The sequence below is a fragment of the Myxocyprinus asiaticus genome, chromosome 49 (genome assembly GCF_019703515.2).
Source record: "Myxocyprinus asiaticus isolate MX2 ecotype Aquarium Trade chromosome 49, UBuf_Myxa_2, whole genome shotgun sequence".
NCBI lineage: Eukaryota > Metazoa > Chordata > Actinopteri > Cypriniformes > Catostomidae > Myxocyprinus > Myxocyprinus asiaticus.
The window spans coordinates 24650937-24674241 of record NC_059392.1 but is presented as its reverse complement, the minus strand read 5'-3'; the positions used below and the strand labels follow the sequence as shown (position 1 = coordinate 24674241).

Here is a 23305-nt window from a genome sequence, read left to right as displayed (position 1 = left end):
GAGAAGCTGAAAAACAAGTTTTCAGCTAACGACCCTGCATCAGTGTGGAGTGGCATGAAACAACTCACAAATTACAGGACTCCTACTCCCAACCCTGTAGGGAACCAACAACTGGATGATGACCTGAATGTGTTCTACTGCAGATCTGAAAGGCCCAATCTCACACCCCACACCCACTCTGACCTTCACTTCACACAAACACCAACACCTCCTGCAACCCCCCTCCTCAACCTGCACTTAAGATCTGTGAAGATGATGTGAGCCGCGTCTTTTGGAAACAAAAGACGAAGAAGGCTTCAGGCCCAGATGGCGTCTCACCAGCATGTTTTCGATCCTGTGCTGACCAGCTGGCCCCCATCTTCACACAGATCTTCAATAGATCACTGGAGCAGTGTGAAGTCCCATGCTGCTTCAAATGCTCAATCATTATTCCTGTCCCAAAGAAACCAAAAATCACAGGACATAATGACTACAGACCTGTCGCCCTGATGTCTGTGGTCATGAAATCATTTGAGAGACTGATGTTGGCCCACCTGAAGTACATCACTGGACCCTTTCTAGATCCCTTTCAATTTGCTTATCGAGAATGATGCAGTCAACATAGGATTGCATCATATCCTGCAGCATCTGGACAGACCAGGGACATATGCAAGCATCCTTTTTGTGGACTTCGATTCAGCTTTCAACACCATCATCCCAGCTATACTCCAGAATAAATTACACCAACTCTCTGTTCCCATGTCTATCTGTCAGTGGATTACCAGCTTTCTGACGGACAGGCAGCAGCTTGTGAGACAGGGGAAACTCACTTGCAGCACCTGTACAATCAGCACTGGTGCCCCCCAGGGATGTGTGCTCTCCCCACTACTCTTCTCCCTCTACACCAATGACTGCATCGCCAAGGACCCCTCTGTCAAGCTCCTGAAGTTTGCAGATGACACCACTGTCATCGGCCTCATCCGAGATGACGATGAGTCTGCATACAGAAGGGAGGTTGAACAGCTGGCTGTCTGGTGCAGTCAAAACAACTTTGAGTTGAACATGCTCAAAACGGTGGAGATCATTGTGGACTTTAGGAGAAACACCCCAACACTGACCCCCCTCACCCTTCTAAACAGCACTGTGGCAGCAGTGGAGTCATTCAGGTTCCTGGGCACTACCATCTCACAGAACCTGAAGTGGGAGACCCACATTGACTCCATTGTGAAAAAGGCCCAGCAGAGGTTGTACTTCCTTCACCAGTTGAGGAAATTCAACCTGCCACAGGCGCTGCTGATACAGTTCTACTCAGCAGTCACTGAGTCTGTCCTCTGCATTTCAATAACTGTCTTATTTGGTTCAGCTACAAAATCAGACATCAGAAGACTACAAAGGACAGTTCGGACTGCTGAGAGGATTATTGGTTGCCCCCTGCCCCCCCTTCAAGAACTGTACACTTCCAGAGTGAGGAAAAATGCTGGAAAAATCACTTTGGACCCCACTCACCCTGCCCACTACCTTTTTGAACTGTTGTCTTCTGGCCGACGCTTCAGAGCTCTGAGCACCAGAACCGTCAGGCACAGGAACAGTTTTTTTCCCTCAGGATATCCATTTTATGAACAGTTAAATTGCCCCATTGAGCAATAATTAATGTGCAATACACAGTTTAGTCTTTCTTATATTTATCCAACACATCCAACCTCTTCTGCCATTTCATTCCTCTGAAAAAAAAAAAATTAAAAAAAATTTGCACTGTACATAACAGATTGTATTAGATTTGCACTACCCATGTGTATGTGTGTATGTATGTATGTGTGTGTCTGTACGTATGTGTATAATTAGTTTTATTTTTTATTTTTTATTATTATCTATGTCTTGCTGCTGTTTTTGTATTGTTGTACACTGGAAGCTCCTGTCACCAAGACAAATTCCTTGTATGTGTAAGCATACTTGGCAATAAAGCTGATTCTGATTCTTCTGATTCTATATATATATATATATAACTATTTAGTGAAGAATTACTTGTTGTAATTATTATTATAAAAAATAAAAAAATTCTGTAAAAAATTGTTTTTACAATAAATGTTATATTTCTTATGTAACGGCTTTATATATTACTATTATTAAAAATGAAAAATATTTGTTGTTTATATATACTGTATATATTATGGTGGTGTCAATTAGCTTTTGCTGTCTTCTTGCAAATGTTCTGCTTCATGCTTTGCATAACAACATATCTTAATGCTTATTTATGCACACTATTATATACAGTATTATCTTTAAATATTATAATAATCATTCTAATATTTTAATAATATATACCAGATTACACATATACTATAAAACTACAGGATGTTATAATACACATAATTTGATGAAAGAATAAACAACATGAAAAACTTGCTATAAAATAAAAGAGACTATTAATTTGGAACAATTCCAGGAAACAGGTTAATGGCACTGTCCCCCTGTTGTTTTGTGTCTTATAAAGCAGACTGGCCCTGCTGATGTCCTCACAGCTAAACGGAAATAAGGAAAGGCAGCCTGCACTATAGCTAAAAGCATCTCTACATGGAAGACTTCAGTGAGCAGTTTAATCCAAAGATTTACAGACTACTTCAGGAAAGAGGCTTGGAGAACATTACTATTACTGTTGCAGACATCACTTTATTATTAAACGGCAGAAAAATCTAGCCTAAAAAATTCAATGATAATTTAACTGAAACAAATCTGTAATTAAGGAAAAGACCACAAAATGTTACATGATGCTAAAACATGTAAGACCACATGTCTCTTAATGTACATTCTACTCAGGTGGAGAATGTATACAGAACACGCTTGGACATCACTAAGTTAAAAGTGTGTTAAAATACATATACAGGTGCATCTCAATAAATTAGAATGTCGTGGAAAAGTTCATTTATTTCAGTAATTCAACTCAAATTGTGAAACTCGTGTATTAAATAAATTTAATGCACACAGACTGAAGTAGTTTAAGTCTTTGGTTCTTTTAATTGTGATGATTTTGGCTCACATTTAACAAAAACCCACCAATTCACTATCTCAACAAATTAGAATATGGTGACATGCCAATCAGCTAATCAACTCAAAACACCTGCAAAGGTTTCCTGAGCCTTCAAAATGGTCTCTCAGTTTGGTTCACTAGGCTACACAATCATGGGGAAGACTGCTGATCTGACAGTTGTCCAGAAGACAATCATTGACACCCTTCACAAGGAGGGTAAGCCACAAACATTCATTGCCAAAGAAGCTGGCTGTTCACAGAGTGCTGTATCCAAGCATGTTAACAGAAAGTTGAGTGGAAGGAAAAAGTGTGGAAGAAAAAGATGCACAACCAACCGAGAGAACCGCAGCCTTATGATTGTCAAGCAAAATCGATTCAAGAATTTGGGTGAACTTCACAAGGAATGGACTGAGGCTGGGGTCAAGGCATCAAGAGCCACCACACACAGATATGTCAAGGAATTTGGCTACAGTTGTCGTATTCCTCTTGTTAAGCCACAGATAACGTCAGAGGCGTCTCACCTGGGCTAAGGAGAAGAAGAACTGGACTGTTGCCCAGTGGTCCAAAGTCCTCTTTTCAGATGAGAGCAGGTTTTGTATTTCATTTGGAAACCAAGGTCCTAGAGTCTGGAGGAAGGGTGGAGAAGCTCATAGCCCAAGTTGCTTGAAGTCCAGTGTTAAGTTTCCACAGTCTGTGATGATTTGGGGTGCAATGTCATCTGCTGGTGTTGGTCCATGAAAACCAAAAGTCACTGCACCCGTTTACCAAGAAATTTTGGAGCACTTCATGCTTCCTTCTGCTGACCAGCTTTTTAAAGATGCTGATTTCATTTTCCAGCAGGATTTGGCACCTGCCCACACTGCCAAAAGCACCAAAAGTTGGTTAAATGACCATGGTGTTGGTGTGCTTGACTGGCCAGCAAACTCACCAGACCTGAACCCCATAGAGAATCTATGGGGTATTGTCAAGAGAAAAATGAGAAACAAGAGACCAGAAAATGCAGATGAGCTGAAGGCCACTGTCAAAGAAACCTGGGCTTCCATACCACCTCAGCAGTGCCACAAACTGATCACCTCCATGCCATGCCGAATTGAGGCATTAATTAAAGCAAAAGGAGCCCCTACCAAGTATTGAGTACATATACAGTAAATGAACATACTTTCCAGAAGGCCAACAATTCACTAAAAATGTTTTTTTTATTGGTCTTATGATGTATTCTAATTTGTTGAGATAGTGAATTGGTGGGTTTTTGTTAAATGTGAGCCAAAATCATCACAATTAAAAGAACCAAAGACTTAAACTACTTCAGTCTGTGTGCACTGAATTTATTTAATACACGAGTTTCACAATTTGAGTTGAATTACTGAAATAAATGAACTTTTCCATGGCATTCTAATTTATTGAGATGCACCTGTATGTGTCTGTCAAATGCAAAGGGGTTCTGACGTTGTTGTTTTTTTAAGGAATAGTTAATGAGTTTTGTTGAGAAACAATTCAAAATATAAGTTATTTTCAGTGAAAATCTTGACTTTCGCCATAGCTCTTCTTTGAGTGCTTGAGAGAAGCTTGTTCACAATGGCTCATGTGAAAGCTAAAAGAGTGCAAGTTCCCACGTGAACACATGAACAAGCTTCTCTCATGTACAAATAAATTCAGAAAGCATTTGGCTTAATTTTTTTTTAATTACTTCAATTTCAAAATGTCGACTTAAATTTTGTGTTGTTTCTCACCAAAACCTATAGTATGGCTACAGAAGACTTGGAATATAAATGGACTACTGCATGTAAAATATAGCTTGTGTGAGTTCTGACCTGTATGAGAGAGCTGTAGTCGTGGTATATTCTGGTTTCCAGCATTACTGGACCATATTACAGGCAACAGTGACTGGAGTAGAACGACCAGCAGTGGACAGTATCGCCCAGTCCTCCACAATCCCACAATCCTCATCTCCAGCATCCTGTGGTCTGTCAATACACAGTGTCTTCTGTTACATTACCTTTGTAGTGCTAGAGAAATAACAAACAGAAAGGAACATTCTAATTTATTATTACAAGCAGTGGTAATATGCAGAATTTTCATATTCATAGATAGATACATCATAGATAATATAAATATTTGGCATATTTTGGGAATTTCAACATCAGACAATAATAGTGTCTGCATAGGCGATTAACATGATCACACAGGAAATCGACATGTTGCTTACGAATGTTCGTCTACCCTGAATTCTGCCAAATTACTGAAAAATGCCATCCCCCTTCTCCTGAATCCAGTGCCATCCCCATCAGACATTAATTCAAGTGTGTGCAGCTTTCCCAGTGGTGCTACTGATCTCCAAAATGAAAGTTCTGTTTTAATGGTAACCAGGAAATAATTTCATTCACATAAACAATGGCGAGCACAATAAACAAAAAATTATACTCCACTGATATTTAATTTTAGGGTGCAGGTTTGGGTTAAAGAGAATAGTTAATAAAATGTGCATTCCTGTTAACTGTATTACGTGATTTACAACAAAAAATACAATTCGCTTTTGGCGCCACCATGTGGTCATTTCACTCCAACAACACTTCCAGCTTCGGCCACTGGGGGCAGTGGTTCAAATTTCGGTAAGCACAAATCAATTTCAGCAGCACAACTTTTGACCTCCTGTTGCCAAATTTCACAGTGTAATCAGTGTGTCCCCTTGTGTCAGTTCCCAAACCTACAAGTTGATAGCCTTGTTCATGAACAATTTGTTTTCAGTTGTTTTAAACTGAACATTTTTAATACATTTTCTGTAAAATAAGTATTCACGTTGTTTCGGCAATGTTTTGTACAACTCATTTGCTGTCACTGAATTGTCATACTGCACTGTGTGTATAAATCATATATCAGCACTATGTCAGTATTTGGTTGTCATGCTCACTGGAAATTGGTATTAGCATCAGCCATTGAAAAACCTGTATACTTTAGGTTGACCACTAGCACACACCAGAAAAAAGTATGTTTCCAAGTTGACCTGCAAGGTGTTGGCACAAAAATCAGACAGACCTCCATTTTATGTCAGAATTTGCCTTGAACAAATGACAAATGTTTCCACATCAAATAAAACTTTTGTTGCACTGTGCTGGAGAAGGCTCCAGATGACCTTATTTTTCAATGACATTAACCCTGTAGATGTCATATTTTATAAATAGAAAATAGACCACATCCACCCTCGGGCATGCTAGCACCATCCGATGCCGTTAACAGTATCCTCAAGTCAAAATTGTTGGTCAAGTGCTTAAACCTGGAGAGCCAACAGATGCTACTTCAAGAGCGACAAATTCTCTAAGGATGAACTTTATTATTTAGCCCCAATTGGAAATCCAATACCTTCTGAGCGTGTGAGCGGTGCGCCGTGCTTGTGACCACACGAGAATGGGGCTCACGCAGGGCGGGAAATCAGAGCATTGTTTAGAGAAAAAGTCCCATGGCTAATCAGCTGCCCTGATCTTTATTTTCTTTCCTTCAAGAGGTCACACTACATAAACAAATCGCATGTGCAACCAAGAATCACTTGAGCGGCTTCCTCCAGTAAATGCTGAAATACAACCACCTAACGGCTGTCAATGGACATGCAGTGCCAAGAAAGAGTTTAATCTAATGGGATAGTTTTTGTTTGTCCTTTACAACTTTCATATGATGCCCTGTATAGAAAGTCCAACAGTTGGCGAGCTCATTGAATGTGCAGCACTTTGTGTTGGCGCTGAGGGGCAGCTCTTTTCCCATGATGAAGGTATTGTATGTTAGACCACAGAGCGCCACTTAGACTCGTGAGGGGACCCCTGGGGACGGTCTCAACATGAGAAAAATGGGCTTGGGCTCAAACATATGCAAAATGAAGATAGGCTTTTCTATTGCGCTATTCATCAACTCAAAATCTAAGCCCATTACACTGTTACTCCAACATAAGAACTCTATTCAAGTTTCTCAAGTGACGGAAACCAAATTCTCCCAAATAAGGAATACCTTTGGTACTCAGATTTATGTGAAATTACCTATCATGATATGCATTAAATGGATAGTTCTCTCAAAATGTTTTATTCTGCCTCATGTGGTACAAAGACTATCTTACCATCACTTTAATAGAACATTTCAACATAAAAATCAGCTACTGCTTATCAGTCATCCAATATCCAGTTTTCATTACCCTGTTTGATTTAAGAACATAGGGTTCAAAGATGCAAAGAAATGGGATTCAGGAGAGGTCGAGTTTATGGTGTGTCTCAGCAACAAGTTATGCCCGCAAGACTGATTTACGCTCCACAGTTGTGATAGCTCACCAGTGTATAAGCTCATGCCTGAGGCAAGATTTACTGCACTGGCTAAAGCACAGGTGCTCAAGAAGTGATTAGGGGCTCTTATTATCTTGCTTCATTGACTCCAAACTATTAATCTTCATTAGAAAGAAAACATATCATTCCTGGCTCAATAACAACTATGTATAAGCTGTATAAGGCAGTAATGATCTGGGCAGATACTAATAGATTCATTTTGATGTTCTTTAAGATGCTGTCAGCAACAAACGAATCCTGTTGGACAATCAGAAGATATCTAAATTATGCTGTACTAAAAAGAATTTCCCTTCTTCTGTGACCTTGATTATTGAATGAGTGGGATGTGGTTTCTATCATTATTACCGACTCTATGGAGGCTTGTGGCCTGATGTGTTGTTATGTCCTGGATACTTAGAGTCAGTAAAGCTGTAGTCTCATGTAGCCAGACTATCGTTATAAACTCTGGTCTGTTTGCAGCTTATTCTAGCCAAGAATCACCCAATAAGAAAGGAAGAAACCATTTGACATATTTAGTGACCAAACACAGGCCATTTTTATCAAGCCTTTTATGGGTGGGTGAATCCGAAATGGATGACAGTGTAGAATTTGCAATCATAATTTCTGTCGGTCCAAAAGTAATCAGTTGGTTAGAATGACAATGACCCAAGGAGTGATTATTTCACAGACACTGTAGAAAACAGGGCAAAATATACAGTTATCCTGAATATCTTGTTTACTTGCTACAAAGTGCCTCAAACTAAACTCTGAATGTCTTTCAAATATGTGATATGGCATGGCACAACATATTCACAAGGGAAATTGTCAAGCTGCTTCTGAATGTACCCTGAAATCGACCCCATTCTGCTGAATTACTGACAATCACCATCCCCCATCAGACATTTCTTCATCAATTTAACTGTGTTCACCTTTCCCTGTGGCACTCCTGATAGCGTGTTACACGAGCAACCTCCAAGACACTGTTTCTCATCTAATGGAAACCAGGAAGTAATTGCGTTCACATGAACAATGGTGAGCACAATTTGAGGTTGCAGTTTCGCTCTAAAATTATATTTTTACTCCACTGATGGTTAGGTTTAGGGTTGGGATTTGGGTTAGGGAGTAGAGTTAATGAAATATGCATTCCTGTTGACTGTATTGCATCATTTACAACTAAAAATACAACTCATTTTGGCTCCACCCTGTGGACATTTGTCTGTAAACTTGTCAACAACACTTCTAGCTTCAGCAGCAGAACTTTTGACCTTCTGTCACCAAATTCAGTGTGTTCAGTTTGCGAGGTAAGCTTGGAAAAAAAAAAAAGTATTTTATTTTTCATAGTGTAGCACCTTTGCCAAGTGACCAAAATTGTTGTGAAGTACCAAATATGAATTATTCAAAAAGTTTTCTAAGTAAAATTGAGCCACTCTGGATGTTGCTGTGTAGTAAACTTCTGAAAGAAGCATAACAAAGACATGAAGGTATCAGTCTAAACTTTTCCTGTAGAGATTTTACTTTAATTAACATGTTCCAGACAACAGTAAGTGATCAACTTTTTCAACATGAGGAAAGGCAACAAACAAACACTAATTGTGAGAAAAATCATCAAGCTTCGGGAAGAGGAAGTAGTTGACATTAGCTCACTTCCAGGTGACAAAGCCACACAACGTGGACCAAGAGACAAATGGCAGCTTATTCCGGATACAAAGTCAGTTTCCTTGAACACGTAGTTTCTTTGTAATATTTAGGATACCGAAGAAAAACACAAACACTCCAAACTTGAGCCTGTTGGTTCAGGTCTGAAAAATGACCCAATTTTAACCTTGACTGACAAAGCTTGAAGAGTGACTTAAAATATTGTCCAACTAATGCTTCCTTAGTCAAACAAAGAATACAGTCGAGAAGATACAATCACAGGTTCCGAAAGTCTGGTGCTTTTCTTTTCTGTAAAGACCTCACAAGTTAAACACACTGAGATTTCATGAACAAAAAGCCTCTTAAAGAAAGGGTGAAATACTGGAAACACCTTAAGGGGTAGAAAGGAACACAACGATGCCTGCAGTGCTACACATAGGATGGAACTTTGTCAGAGTAATGGATGAACACTCACATTTCCTCTTGAGTTTCTGACCGGACAGAATAGAGGGAGCAGCAGGGAGTCTTTCCCTGATCTGCTCCAATGATCTTTGACCCCATTCGGCAAAATCCCTTTAGACTTTGTCACCTCTCCCTGTAGCAGTATCATTTAAATTAAAGTAAAATATAGTTCACTAGTGGCACGTAATGGAATTATGTTGAGTTTGTTTGAGTTTCCAGACTGGGCCGGACAGAGCAACATTGGCTAAACCATTTGTTTGGGGTGGGACTACCTGTAACTGAACAACTGAAGTCTTAACTTTTGTTATTATGTTTGGTGCCACTAGAGGCACAGATATTAGAGGTTAGCCGATATATATCAGGTTTACTGATTAATCGGCACTGATTAATGTAGCATTTATTAACTACCGGCTTTCAGAAAAAAAACAACGGCAATAGTTCCCGATGTTTTTTTTTTGTTTGTTTTGTTTGTTTTTTTAATTCCACAGTGTCTGGCACTGGAGTCTACAGTTGGAACTCCTCCTGCGGTATAATAGGGAATTTTGGATTTTGAAAACTATCAGCCGATTAATCGGCTATCGGCCTGTTTTCCCACCATATCGTTATTGACAAAACCTACAATCGGTCGACCTCAAGCAGAAATTACACACTTTATCTTTAAACAGACATGGATTGATGTCTGCATTTTTACCATATATACTACCAAGATTTTCAAATTCTTTTCTATTCTATTTTACACATATTTGTGTTCAAATATCAATTAAATTTTAATGGCTTCTACCCGGTCTCAAAATTGTCAATTTAGGGGCCATTCGGACAGAACAGTAATTGGATCAGAATGCAGGTGTCTTGAGATGCATTTTTAACAGTTACAAATTTCTGGAAAAAAAAAAATAAAAAAACAGCAAGCAAGGAGCAACGGTCAAACACGTCTGTCTAATGGAAGTTTACATACAAAAACAATCGAAAAACTATGCAGACAGACGCAGAAATGGCCCTTACGTGTTCAGCTACAATTTTAGTTTTACTTTGCTTTGCATCCAAATAAACATGCATCTCTAAAATATAATGAATAGCTCCCTTAAAGTAGGGAAACAAACTTCGAAATATCTAAAAAGTAAAAAAAAAAAAATTGTGTGTCAATATGAATGCATTTAAACATTGTAGAATGTAATATCCACTTCCCCATTATATTGTTCTACTCATATACATTGAACTATATAAAACCTAAGGAAATTCAAAAATGAACAACCAGAGCTTAGTTTGATTAGCTACTTTGATACAAAGAGAGATGCAGAAAATTACTTATTCATTGGGAGTCTTACGGTGAATGAAAAGAGGCTGGTCTGCACATTAAGATCTGCACTGAAGCATGAAAAGATCTGCCTCCCCGTGAGCAAACAACACTGGACTCAACCAGCTGAAAAACAAGCAACCTAGTCAACCATTTAAATGCACACAAAGACGCCAGCTTAACATGGTAAGACATGCATCCAGGGACATTTAACTAAACGCATTCTAAATCAGCTCTATTCTTTCCAAACTACTGCCATTCAGGTCAAAATCGCTTAATTTTTCCTCAGGCGGACCTTTCACAATTGAGCTAGCCTTTTTATGATGCAAAAATCCACAATTCAGAGAAATTTCCAGAACTTTTTTTTAGAAATGACAATAAAAAGGTCTGTTGGTGGTTTCATCGTCTTTAGGGAAGAGATTCAATGATTGACAGAGTAGACATGGGCAATTTAAGGGCGTGGATCCAGGTGTCCGCCATTCCCATGGGTAATGCCATGTTTCTCCACTATTGAGCTCTTCGGGACACAAACACAATCCATGCCAGCAGTTCTTTGAATAAAGACTGCCATTTTTTTCCACAAGAACAATCTGTTGAGGTCATTAGGAATACTTCAGTTTTTAGGAAGGATTATGGTTTCTTTGCAACATAATATTTAACAAATGAGTGCTAGAGGGTGGGATGGTTATGTGTTTAAAATCAGATGACAATACTAAGTAGTGAACAACATGGACGTGTCATGTTTTCTTGACTGTAGACGCAGGAGGGAGTAAAAGGAGTGTAATCAGTCACCAGACCTCCACCCTTCTTGCATATTCTATATATGATTGCAAAGCACCACTAGCCAAAAATTTTCAATCTACTTTTATTAAAAGTAATTTGTTCTTTTGTAGTCACATGCATTAAACATTTTAATTGGGCGTTGAGCAAAACACCATCCAGAAAGTTCTTTTTTGGGTTATTTAAAAGACAACTGTGTAACAACGTACATCTAAAAGCAAATGGATGCAATATTTTTGATGAGATTTTATAGTAACTTATTGGTCAAAATTAAACAAATTTGGTAGTATAGGCCTATTGTTATTTGCAATAATCAAACATGTAACCATTTAGCTGGAAAATACCTCCCTCACCTCTCAATATCAGGAGCCTCCGGCTAGTTTTGGAAACTGGTTTGCTTCATAACCAAATAACCAAGCATGGACATGTCACATAGCTCCTGTGACGCATCAGTGGTTTTCCCTGTGCATCAGAGTTTTATCAACTTTACAGCCACACAACTCCCACTCCAACACCCCAGTGATCTCTGACATCACAATAACATTCTGCTCCTTGCTGTTCTGTGCTGAAGTCTGGCATGAATTGACCAGGAAAAGCACCTCTTCTACAAATACCAGCTGAACATCTCCAGACACCTACTACATCTGGCTAGATGGGGTGCAAAATGAAGAGAGGCAGATTTACTGTCCACTTCAGCTGTTTTCAATCTGAGAGTATCCAGGGCTATTGGCCACTTCTACCTTCTATTTATATACTGTGTATACTGTATATATATATATATATATATATATATATATATATATATATTGGGGGGGGGGGGGGCAGGTTTAAGTGGTTTACGAGGACTTTTTTTTTTAAGTTACAAACTGGTAATTACAAGGGTAGTATGCTATAAATGTGATTTATGAGGACATTTCTAGTGTCCCCATAATTCAAATCGCTTAAACATACTAAACTATGTTTTATTGAAAATGTAAAAATGCAGAACGTTTTTTGCGAGGGTTAGGTTTAGGGGTAGGGTTAGGGATAGAATCTATAGTTCGTACAGTATAAAAATCATTATATCTATGGAGAGTCCTCATAATGATAGCTGCACCAACATATAAAATGTGTGTGTGTGTGACGAGGAGGAGGGCATGTCCGGTCGGTGCCGATCAGCGGGAGAGCGAGATAAAGGGCAGCCGGAGACGCCGGTTCAGGAGAAAGAGACACATGTGGCTGCACTGCATGTGTGTCTGTTCATTTATGTTTTATGTTGTGTTTTATCATTAAATGTTATGTTTAATGTTCAGCCGGTTCCCGCCACCTCCTTGCCCGTCCTTTACCTGTTACATTGGTGCCGAAACCCAGGATGGGTCACCGATACCATCCGCCAGGGGCAGCCGCGGCCATCTGCCTGGGGACGGAGGGGTCGCTGCTGGCCACTGAGAGCCGGAGGAACTGCAGCCATCTGCCAGAGAGCGGAGGAGTGGTTGAGGACCGGGCAAAGTTTTTTTCTCTCTCTCCTCTCTCTCTCTGTCACTCCAGCTCACTCTTTCCCTCTCCCCCTTCCCTAAGTGACTCGCCATCGGATTATAATGAGCCATCTGGAATAGCATTTCCCGACGACTCCGTGGTATTAACAGCTGGGTTGTATCCTCTTTTGCCTGAGTGTCCTGCATCACTCGATACAACCGCTCTTTTATAATAGCAAAATATGGATATGAAAGGGCGATATTTGGTTGAAGTCATTGACCATCAATAACTTTCACTTGGTCAAGGGCATGCCTAAGGGTTTCATCTCTCGACTGCTCTAGAGGGAAATCCCTTTTGGAAAATCCTCTAAGGACGGGAGGGGCCGAAGCCTCCCCCTCCCTTACGTCATCCTGACATGGAGCTGATGAGGACCATCCCCGCTCTGCCTCCCCTGCCAAGGCATCGCACATTTCACATCTAACAACTTTCTCACAGGACCCATCCACACACATTCTCTTTAATACATTTTTAAATTCTGGCCAGTTAGTTCCCAAAATTAGTGGATGGGTGAGGCGGGAACTAAGCACTGCCTCAACTCTATGCTTTTGCCCCTGAAATTTAATAACAAGTGTCACTACAGGATAATTGTGAATATCCCCATGCACACACCTCACCCTCACCCTTTTGCTTGTGCCCAAAGCCTCATCTTGAACCAAACATTGGTGTATAGTGGTCTGGTTACACCCCGTATCCACTAAGGCTAATGTGTACTCCCCTTGACACTCACTGGTATTCTGTATGCTCTGGCTTGATCAGGGATAGCCCATGGAGTGTCTGGGACCCGGACCACAGTTCCCAGCTACATCACTGGGCATTGGTCCCAGAAGTGCCCTGGATCCCCGCAATTCCAGCAGGCCGGCCCGGGCGTTATGTCCGCACCTGTGTCGGTAGGTACATCCACCTGAGGGGGAGAGCGACAAGCCACTGAGGCCACCGGTGGCGGGACAAACCCTCATGAATGAGGAGCTGGCTTTGGTGGCAGGTTTCTATGCCTCCAGGGTACTGGGATGGGCTGCAGTGAAGGGACAGAGTGAGAGGAGAGAGAGGGGTGAGAGAGAGAGTGAGAGGGCTCTTCTGCCATCTGATATGCCGACATATGGTCCTCCGCCAGTTGGATGGCCTCCTCCAGCGATGCTGGGCGGTGGCAATGGACCCACTCCGCCATTCCTTTTGGTAGACGACAGATAACTGCTCCAGCTCAATGAGATAGATGACTCCCTCGGCATCACAGTCCTTAGCCAGCAGCCACTTTCGGCAGGTGTCCCAGAGCTGTTGAGTGAAGGCAAATGGGCGGCCGCGCCCATCCATCTTCATCGACCAGAAGAGTTGTCGGTATTGCTCAGGGCTGCAACCGACCCACTGCAGGATGTTCTTCCTTAGATCATCATACACCAGTTGAGCTTCCCCGGACAACAGTGGGATGAGTCTGGCTGCCCACTGAGCCCGCGGCCAGCCCCAGATCTTGGCCGTCCTCTTGAAGAGATCCAGGAAGGCCTCGGGATCATCTTCTGCCCCCATCTTCATGAGGGCAACCGGGGCATGGGGGCTGCTGGGTCCGGGCTCATGACCGGGGCTTTCTCCTGGTGTAGTAGGCTCCGGATAGCGTGCCGGTCCTCTGCTTGAGCTTGGAGCACCTCCTGGAATCGGTGATCCTGGTCCTGATGTAGCTCAAGCAGGGCCTGATGTTGTGCATGGTGCATACTGGCAAGGGACTTGATGACTTCTGCCAACTGCGAGGACTCCATGCTGGTGTATTTCCTCCAATTCTCCTGGGTTTTGGCACCAGTGTAACAGATAAAGGATGGGCAAGGAGGAGGCGGGAACCGGCTGAACAATAAACATAAAGTTTAATAAAAACTCAACATAAAAGCATAAAACAAACAAGAACACACATGCAGTGTGGCCATGTTCATCTCTCTCTCCTGAACCAGCGTCTCTGGCTGCCCTTTATCTCGCTCCCCTGCTGATCAGCTGATTCAAGTGCTCCATTACGGCCTGGCCACGCCCTCCTCCTCGTCACAGTGTGTTTCTGCTTTTTTCCCAACCCCATCCATTCAGCATCCAAAAAGCCATCGGCTCCATGCGGACTGTTAATTGTGCACAACATGGAACAATTTCAGCACAGTTTAATCTTCAATAGTGTTTAAAAGCGAACATAAAACCAAGGTTACATAACAATAAAAATAAAAACAGTCTAAAAGTTTGGCCTGTTTCTGGTACTAAGAACAGTACCTACTCCCCTCCCTAAACAATGGACAAGGTTATGCTAGCATTGCTTGAGTGTAACACAACTCTGGCCTCTAATGTTTAGGGAGGGGAGTGGGTACTGGCTTTTAGTTCCTAACACAGGTCTGTTTTTTATGTAACCTTGGTTTTATGTTTGCTTTTAAACACTTATTAATTTGCACATTTTGCACCTCCTCCAAAATAAAATCATATTTGGAACACCATTCCTGCTTCCTGGTGTGATATCTCCTTGTGACTGGTTTGGTCTCTATCACATATGGTGGCAGTGGTGGGATCCAAGCCCGGAAGGAACACCGGATGATTGAACTCGTGCTGTGAGGGTGCACCAACTGGCAGGAGCCAGACCAGCGGTGGAAAGGAGTGGAGCGTTCCAAAGAGAGGAGGTGCTTCGTTAAAGATCAACACAACCCCAATGTAAGGAGGGAGAAGGCGAGACCTGAGTCGAGGACTCTGCCCCCGTATTCTTTACTTCACCAGGACTGTTTTATGGACACTTGCAGCAATTGAGTATTCCAACCCAATTGCTGCAAGTCTGTAAAGCGGCAGGTTCCAGAGGAGGAGTTTCCTGATTGTCGGCTGATTGAGTGACTAGGATGCCAGGGAGAACTCAACCACGGGAGGGGTGACTGCAACTCTAGTTGGATGGTTTGGGTTCTTGGGCATTGTTGAGAGTGTCCAGAGACTCTCTGGGGACTTGGTGCTGTCGTGGCTGACTGTATTGACATTGGATTATAGTGTAAGTTTTAAGGGGTGGAGTGTGTGATGGTGAGCCTGTGGAGCAGTCTTCCATCACGGAAGTTTACTGTGTTCAAAGGACTTATTTATTGTTTTAACTCACCATTTTGAAATATTTATTAGTGTTTTGTTCACTTTAGTTATTTAATGTGTTTTAATGTGCAAATATTGTTTAACAATCCTATGTATTGTATTTGATTCACTTTTTTACTCTCATTTTAACTCTCATTTATCTTTTGTTCCTATGTATTTGTTCAATTATAATGTATTTAAGAATGGAGAGGTGAGAGTTAATTTTAAGTTAAAATAAGTGGTATGTTCCAATTAGAAAAGGCGGGGAAATTTTATATTTAACCTAGCTGCCACTAGAGGGAAGACAAGAGAAAAAAATCCCTAGATGGAAGCTTAAATCAGCAGATTGGAACAAATTTATGGAGGTGTGCGATATAAGATTGTTAGAGTTAAACAAAACAATAGAAGATGTAGAGGTGTATAATGATGTGGAATTCTTTGTAGCACAGCAGAAGAAGTGAATGGCAAAAGTACAGGGGTGCGAGAAAAGAAAGGTGTGCCATGGTGGACAGATGAATGTAGTGAGGCAATTAAAGTTAAAAACAAGAGTGTTAAGAAAGTTAAGAAAGTCTTAATAATTTGATGATTTTATTATGTATAAGAGAGCTCAGGCAGTTGTAAGGAAAGCAATTCGAACCGCCAAAAGAAATCACTGGAGAGAATTCTGTGATAAAATTTGTGAGATAATCGATATTAGTGAAATGTGGAAAATGATTAGGAAGATGGGAGGCATCCACAATTTCAGTAGTATACCTGTACTTATTAGTGGTGACAAACAAATCATTAGCACTAGTGAAAAGGCACAAGTGTTGGCTGAGGCCTTTGTAAAAGTTCATAGTAACAGAAATGTATCAGATGATATGAGAATGTATAGAGAACAGTGTTTGAGAGAAAATCCGGAAATCTTGTCCTAAAGAGGTCCCTCTGGATGCACATTTGACATTGATTTTTCCTTGTATGGACTGAAACAGGCTCTTGAAGGGTAAGGCACTCTTCAAGGATGAGGTGTGTTATGAAATGATTAAACATCTTTCAGAGGATTCATTAAAAGTTGTTTTAGGGCTTTATAATAAAGTGTGGGAAATAAAACTCCCTTCTACTTGGAAGCATGGAGTCGTTGTTCCTGTTGGGAAACCTGGGAAAGATCATTCAATACCAACAAATTATAGACCTATAGCCATAACTTCTAATCTTTGCAAACTAATGGAACGAATGGTTATGTCTCAGCTGACTTATGTCCTGGAAGCAAGGGGTTCTATATACCCGTATCAGAGTGGCTTTAGAAGGGGGCGTAGCACATTGGATGCAGTTATCTGTCTAGAGGCTGAAATTAGGAAAGCGCAAGTGAATATAGAAGTGTTAGTGGTAGTTTTCTTTGATATTGAAAAAGTTTACGACATGGTGTGGAAGGAAGGGCTTTTAATTAAACTAGATAAAATGAGCATTAAAGGGAGGTTATATAACAGGATAATGGATTTTTTTGCTGGATCGAACTATACAAGTTAGGGTAGGATCTTCCTACTCAAATGTATTTTCCACTGATAATGGCACCCCTCAAGGTTGTGTCTGTAGTCCTATTCTTTTTAATACTATGATAAATTATATCTTTGTAAATATTGGACCAGGGATAGGTAAAACACTATATGCAGATGATGGAGCTCTATGGAAGAGAGGATGAAACATACAATGTGTGGATAGAGGAATGCAGGATGCAGTAGGTGAAGTTGAAAAGTGGGCCAATTGTTGGGGATTTCGGTTTTCTATTGCAAAAACTCAAATGATGTGCTTTTCAAGAAAGAAGAAAACTCCCACAGTTAATTTAAAACCATACAATCAAATATTAGAGCAGATATCAGTGGTCAGGTATTCAGGTGTGTGGATGAATTCTAAACTAACATTTGGTGTATATATTCATAAAATAGTACATAAATGCAAGAAAGGAATAAATGTCTTGCGGTGTTTGGCAGGAGTGGACTGGGGAGCCAAATGTCATTCACTAAGGAGAATTTATTGTGCGTTGATTAGATCAACAATTGACTATGGTAGTTTAGTATACAGTTCAGCATCAACATCACTGACTAAAAAGAATAGTGTAATTCAGTCTCAAGCTTTGAAAATATGCTGTGGTGTTTTTTTGATCATCACCTATGCAGCATTGCAAGTAGAAATGGGAAAAATGCATTTAGACATTCGAAGACTACAACTCAAAATGGTTTATTGGATTTCTATAAAAGGTAATTTTACTTATCCTGTTAAAAAGGTATTGGAGAATTGCTGGTAATATGAATATAAACAGTTACACAGTTTTGGATGGACTGCAAACAAGGAGGCTCAACACATAAGAAAACATAATACTGATATTAGCCCAACTGTGCCTGTGTCAGTCTCCCCCTTAGTTTTCCCCAATGCCATCAGTTAATCTCCAGATATTAAATATCATCAATGATAAACAAAGGTGTTTTGCCAACCATATAGTTGTACAACAGTACCTGGATGAAAAGTTCTTCCTTTTTTAGCAAGTATACACTGATGGTTCAAAAGATCCTGATTCTGGACGTACAGCTGCAGCAGTGTTCATTCCTCATTTTAAATATAAAATATTTATCAGTCTATACAACAGAGATAATTGCTTTTCAGTTGTCTTTACAGTGGGTGGAAGAAATCTATCCGATAAGTGTTGTGATTTGGTCTGACTCATATTCAGCACTTACAAGTTTAATGAGTTGCAAATCCTCATCTAGACAAGACATTCTAATGGAAATCCTTCAGAGTTTGTTCAGAATACGTCAGCTAAGAATAATAATTGTCTTCTTATGGGTACCTGCTTATGTTGGAGTGGAGGGTAATGCGGAAGTGGATAATATGGCTAGGCAAGCTCTTACACATTCAATAATTGACATCAATACACCATTACACAAATCTGAAATCAAAGGACTAATTAAAACGGCTGTTAAAGGGATGTGGCATGAGAGGTGGGACAAGGAAATAAAGGAGCTACATATATATAATATCCAAAAACAAGTTGGTTATGAAAGGATTAACTATGGCAATAGGAGGAATGATACGGTAATTTCTTGATTACATTTTGGACACTCAGCTCTCAATCACTCCCTTTACATAATAGGTAAACATGAATATGGTACCTGTAATAAATATAGCCTTCCTGAGACTGTTGAGCATGTGCTACTAAATTGCATGGCATATGACAGTGAAAGATTCCAGCTCAAATAAGAATCAAAATCTCTTGGTATAAACTGTCTGACATTACAGAACCTTTTGAACGAGTCTTCAAAAGTGTAAAAAGTTCCCTTAAATTATTTAAAAGAAACAGATCTGTATAGAAGAATTTAGTCTTTAGGTGTTTTTTGCCCCCTTTCTACATCAACGCTTCCCACTCCATCCCTGTAGGCAGCGGAAATGCACCAAAAGCTGGTTTGCCAACCGCCATAAATCCAAAGAAGAAGAATGGAAGACAAGATGGACGATGAGTGTTTGAGCATATGGACAAGGTTGCTAGCGCTGCTTGAGCCTCCATTGTTTAGGGAGGGGAGTAGGTACTGTTCTTATTACCAGAAACAGGCTTAATTTTTGTAACCTTGTTTTTATGTTCGCTTTTAAACACTTAATTATTTGCACATTTTGCACCTGTATTAAACATCTTTTTGGGACACAATTCCTTCTCTTTGGTGTGATTCTTCTTGTGACCGCTCTGGTCCCTATCACACATGGTGGCAGCGGTGGGATTCAGCTTCTATGATCCATTTTCTATTTCAAGCCAACTGCAGTCATGGCCGAGCCAGTTTGAATAGAGTATTACTGAGCAAGTAAGTTAAAGTCAATATTTATAGCAACTTACCTGAATAATAACACATCCAGTTTAAAGGCACATACTTTTGACCTAACACTTTTTGCTCCCTTGAGTACTGAGGTTTGTTGCTTCCACAGAAATGCAAGAATGCACATTAACCATGTTCAACTGGACACCCCATTGGCAATGCATTGTCCAAGTGCTTGTATTTGCATACTTGTATAAATGTACGTTTCTAGACTTGAACATTTTGACGTGAACAACGAAGAAAACAGTTAATTTAAATGTCATGTAAATTTAGTTTTTTGCTTCATATGATTTTTAGAATGAGAGTATTTTATACTTATCAGCATATATTTGTGAGCGTAAAAACGCTCATTGTTCATTACATCACACAAAACCAAATGTTTCAACAAATGTAAGGCATAGTATTAACACAGGACTGGCCCAATAAGGCAAGACACATTTCTGTCAACTGGCCCAAAGCTTTGACTGACCGCAGGCCATCCTTGTTCTTGAGGCCTGGGAAAAGTTGGGAAAGTCTAAACGATTAGTAATCTGTCAACTTAACCTACTGGAGGTTTAACTTCAACATACACTGTTAGTGATTGACTGTCAGGGCTCATTATGTCTCACTACATTAAAATAAACAGCCACTGGTCTCTGTATTTTAAAAACAGAGGATATCTAACATGTGAATCTGAAATGTTTGAAAATACAGTTTGACGAATATCTCTGGTTTGTGGAGAGCATGGGATGGGAGGTGTGGAATCATCCCAGTTCAGGATTCCTGGAATGTTGTGGTATTCATTCCAGACAGCTGATATTATTACAAAACAGAGAGGGAGTCAAACAATACATGTTGCACATCCCTCAAAACCAGGAAAACAACAGTACTTTTGTAATGTTGCCTAGAGAATATGAATTCCATACTGCAACCCTTAACCAATCCGCCATTGGAGAAAGCAATGGAACAAGAAACTTGTGGTAAGTGGAAGTTCAATGTGCAAAATTCCTCCTCATTTCCAAGGATTCTGCAAACCATTGCAGCTAGTAATTGTGAGGACAACTGAAGAATACCCTTCACAGTTCCTTGACCTTGTGGTGATATGTTGCCTCAAGCGGACAAACCCCCTCTTTAAAACACAGCATGAACATCCCAGGCAAAGGATGGTGACGATTTTCCCATTAGCTGCTTGGTTAAGGTCCACATAGGAGAATTCCTTTTGAGAATTTACTGGAACTTTGCCTCAGGTTTGAAAACTGTGGCTTGTATTTGGCCCAGCTACATTTTGACCAAGCTAGATGCTAGTTTGATTCTTCAAAAAGAGGGCAACGCTCAGGTTCTTGAAAGGAAAAATCATATTTTATAGCTAAAATTTATTTTTAGCAGTAACATATGAAGACAGACCTACAATGAGCTTTGAGTTTAATTGTCAAATTTCTGGTGAAGTACTACATTACCCACAATCTTGAAGCTAGATCTAACAGTCTGTGAAGGCACTGTTAGCGTGGACATGGAAATCGTGGCAGTCTGACTCAACAGCGACCAACGACTCCCATTCAGAACTGCAAATTTCATAATCAGTCTCTCTACACTCTTAACCAACTTATACATTTTGTATATGTTTGAATTTTTATAAAACACTTCCAATATACCAATTTTTGACAAAGACTTAATAGTTTTAAATAATGAAAAATGACTCAGTTTAAAAATGTGTCATTGTTACTGATTCAATTGTCATTCTTTTTAAGTACATAGTCTTGTAATTTTCTGATTTTCAAATTTGTTTGGTTCAAATCAAGACTTAATATGACATTTTAGTGCCATGTTTAAATAAAATAATCTAAGAAAAAAAATGTAAATTACGAAAAAAGAAAAAAAAAAAGTCATAGGGCCCTATTGTAAGACTGCTAGTCTTAAGCGCAGTACTATGCAGTATGTAATTCACGCAAAGTCAGTGGCCATATCTGTGAAGTTTTGATAAAGTCTTCAGCGGTGTTAAGTGGGTTGGTGAAACAGCACATGAACAGCATTAATGTATTTGGTCAAGTGCAATTTCATTCTTAGGTTCTTCTGTTAATGCGCCATCTGCATCCTATTAGAGCATATATTTAATTATCTGACAATCAACACTGATATAAAGGAAAATAGCCTATTCATAAGAATTTCTTAGGGTAAACAGGCTGTATGCACTGCAGTAGAAGAAAAGAAACAAATAATTTGTGTCTTACATTCTTTTGTGCATTAACTACATCCTTGTTGATTGCCAGGCATATTTCTATGACAATGTCACGCTCCTTATATATCTTGGAGATTTACGTGTGCTATCTGGGACAGTTTGCGCGCATACACACACAGATCACACAAGCACTTCCACCCTGGGCCACTTGTGTTACGTTGACACAAATTGAAATTGGAAATCTCACGGAAATTGGATAAGACGGAGCGCACAGTCATTGCGCGTAGCGCTGTGCCTAGGGCTGTTACGAAAAAAGAGTCCTTAATGTCTTGAGAATCTCATAGGGATTTTCACGAGAATACGTCAAAAATGGCAACCAGAGCTCCACTTTGCTGTTCTCCATCATCTCACTTTGATGTTCATTCCTTACTAATTTATTCTCATAATATTACAGCTTAAATCTCGTAATGCCACCACTTTGTCAATGTCATCGTATCTTAGAACTCTTTATTGAAGAATTCTTTCAATTACAATAGAAAATATAATGGTGAAAAATAATTCTAGAACCAAGGCTGCTGAAAAAGGTCACTGTTGCTCTTTATTAAAGCTTATCTTTTCTCTATAATGGGAGTTTTAATACAAAGTATTTGTTAAAGCCTGCTTGTAAACATCACTGTCTAGACACATGTTGCTTTGTTTTTGTTTAGTCTAAGATTAAAGAATGCCAGACAGCACCTGCTAGACTTAAAACCAGCTTGTGTCAATATAAAGACAAAAACAATGCACACCCATCCTTGCCAAAAATCCACAACAAAGGCTTTACTGCTCCTCTGTAGGTGTAAATTACAAATATAATGATCAAAAATACACATATTGGAGAGACAAAGTATTTCACTTAAGGGTCATATTTAGTCTTTTGAAATATATTTGTGTATATAAACCATGTAAACTCCAGCTGGATAGTTTATATAGTGCTAAAATCCTTATTTCTCACTATCTCATTTGAAGCCAATATCAGTGCAGACAGCCCCTCCAATAAAGGTGTAATGATTATAAATTATACCCTTCGGCAAACTTTAAAAGAAACAGCTGGTTATTTAATCCTATTTCAACAGGGATGGTGGCTCAGCTTCAACTCTAACATTAAAAACAGTTTGTAAAATGGCTTGGCTTTCTCTCATACATGACTTCATACTGTCATGTCATTAATCACTAAAGTCCTCTTTGATTATCTCATAATTTTCTCATTAATAACAATTATCTTGATTCATG

General features: G+C 39.8%; 1 protein-coding gene across 3 annotated transcripts in view; it reads right to left on the bottom strand.

The window, feature by feature from the left end:
- Positions 1–23305, bottom strand: part of LOC127438193 (semaphorin-3D-like) — a 98578-nt gene that overhangs the window by 62044 nt on the left and 13229 nt on the right. For 2 of the 3 annotated variants that reach the window (XM_051693575.1, XM_051693576.1), the window contains exon 2: positions 4816–5010. In XM_051693575.1, the coding sequence (XP_051549535.1) occupies positions 4816–4960 (145 nt within the window). In that variant the 5' untranslated portion in view covers positions 4961–5010. The remainder of the gene's footprint in view (positions 1–4815; positions 5011–23305) is intronic. The other variant, XM_051693577.1, reaches the window with a different exon arrangement.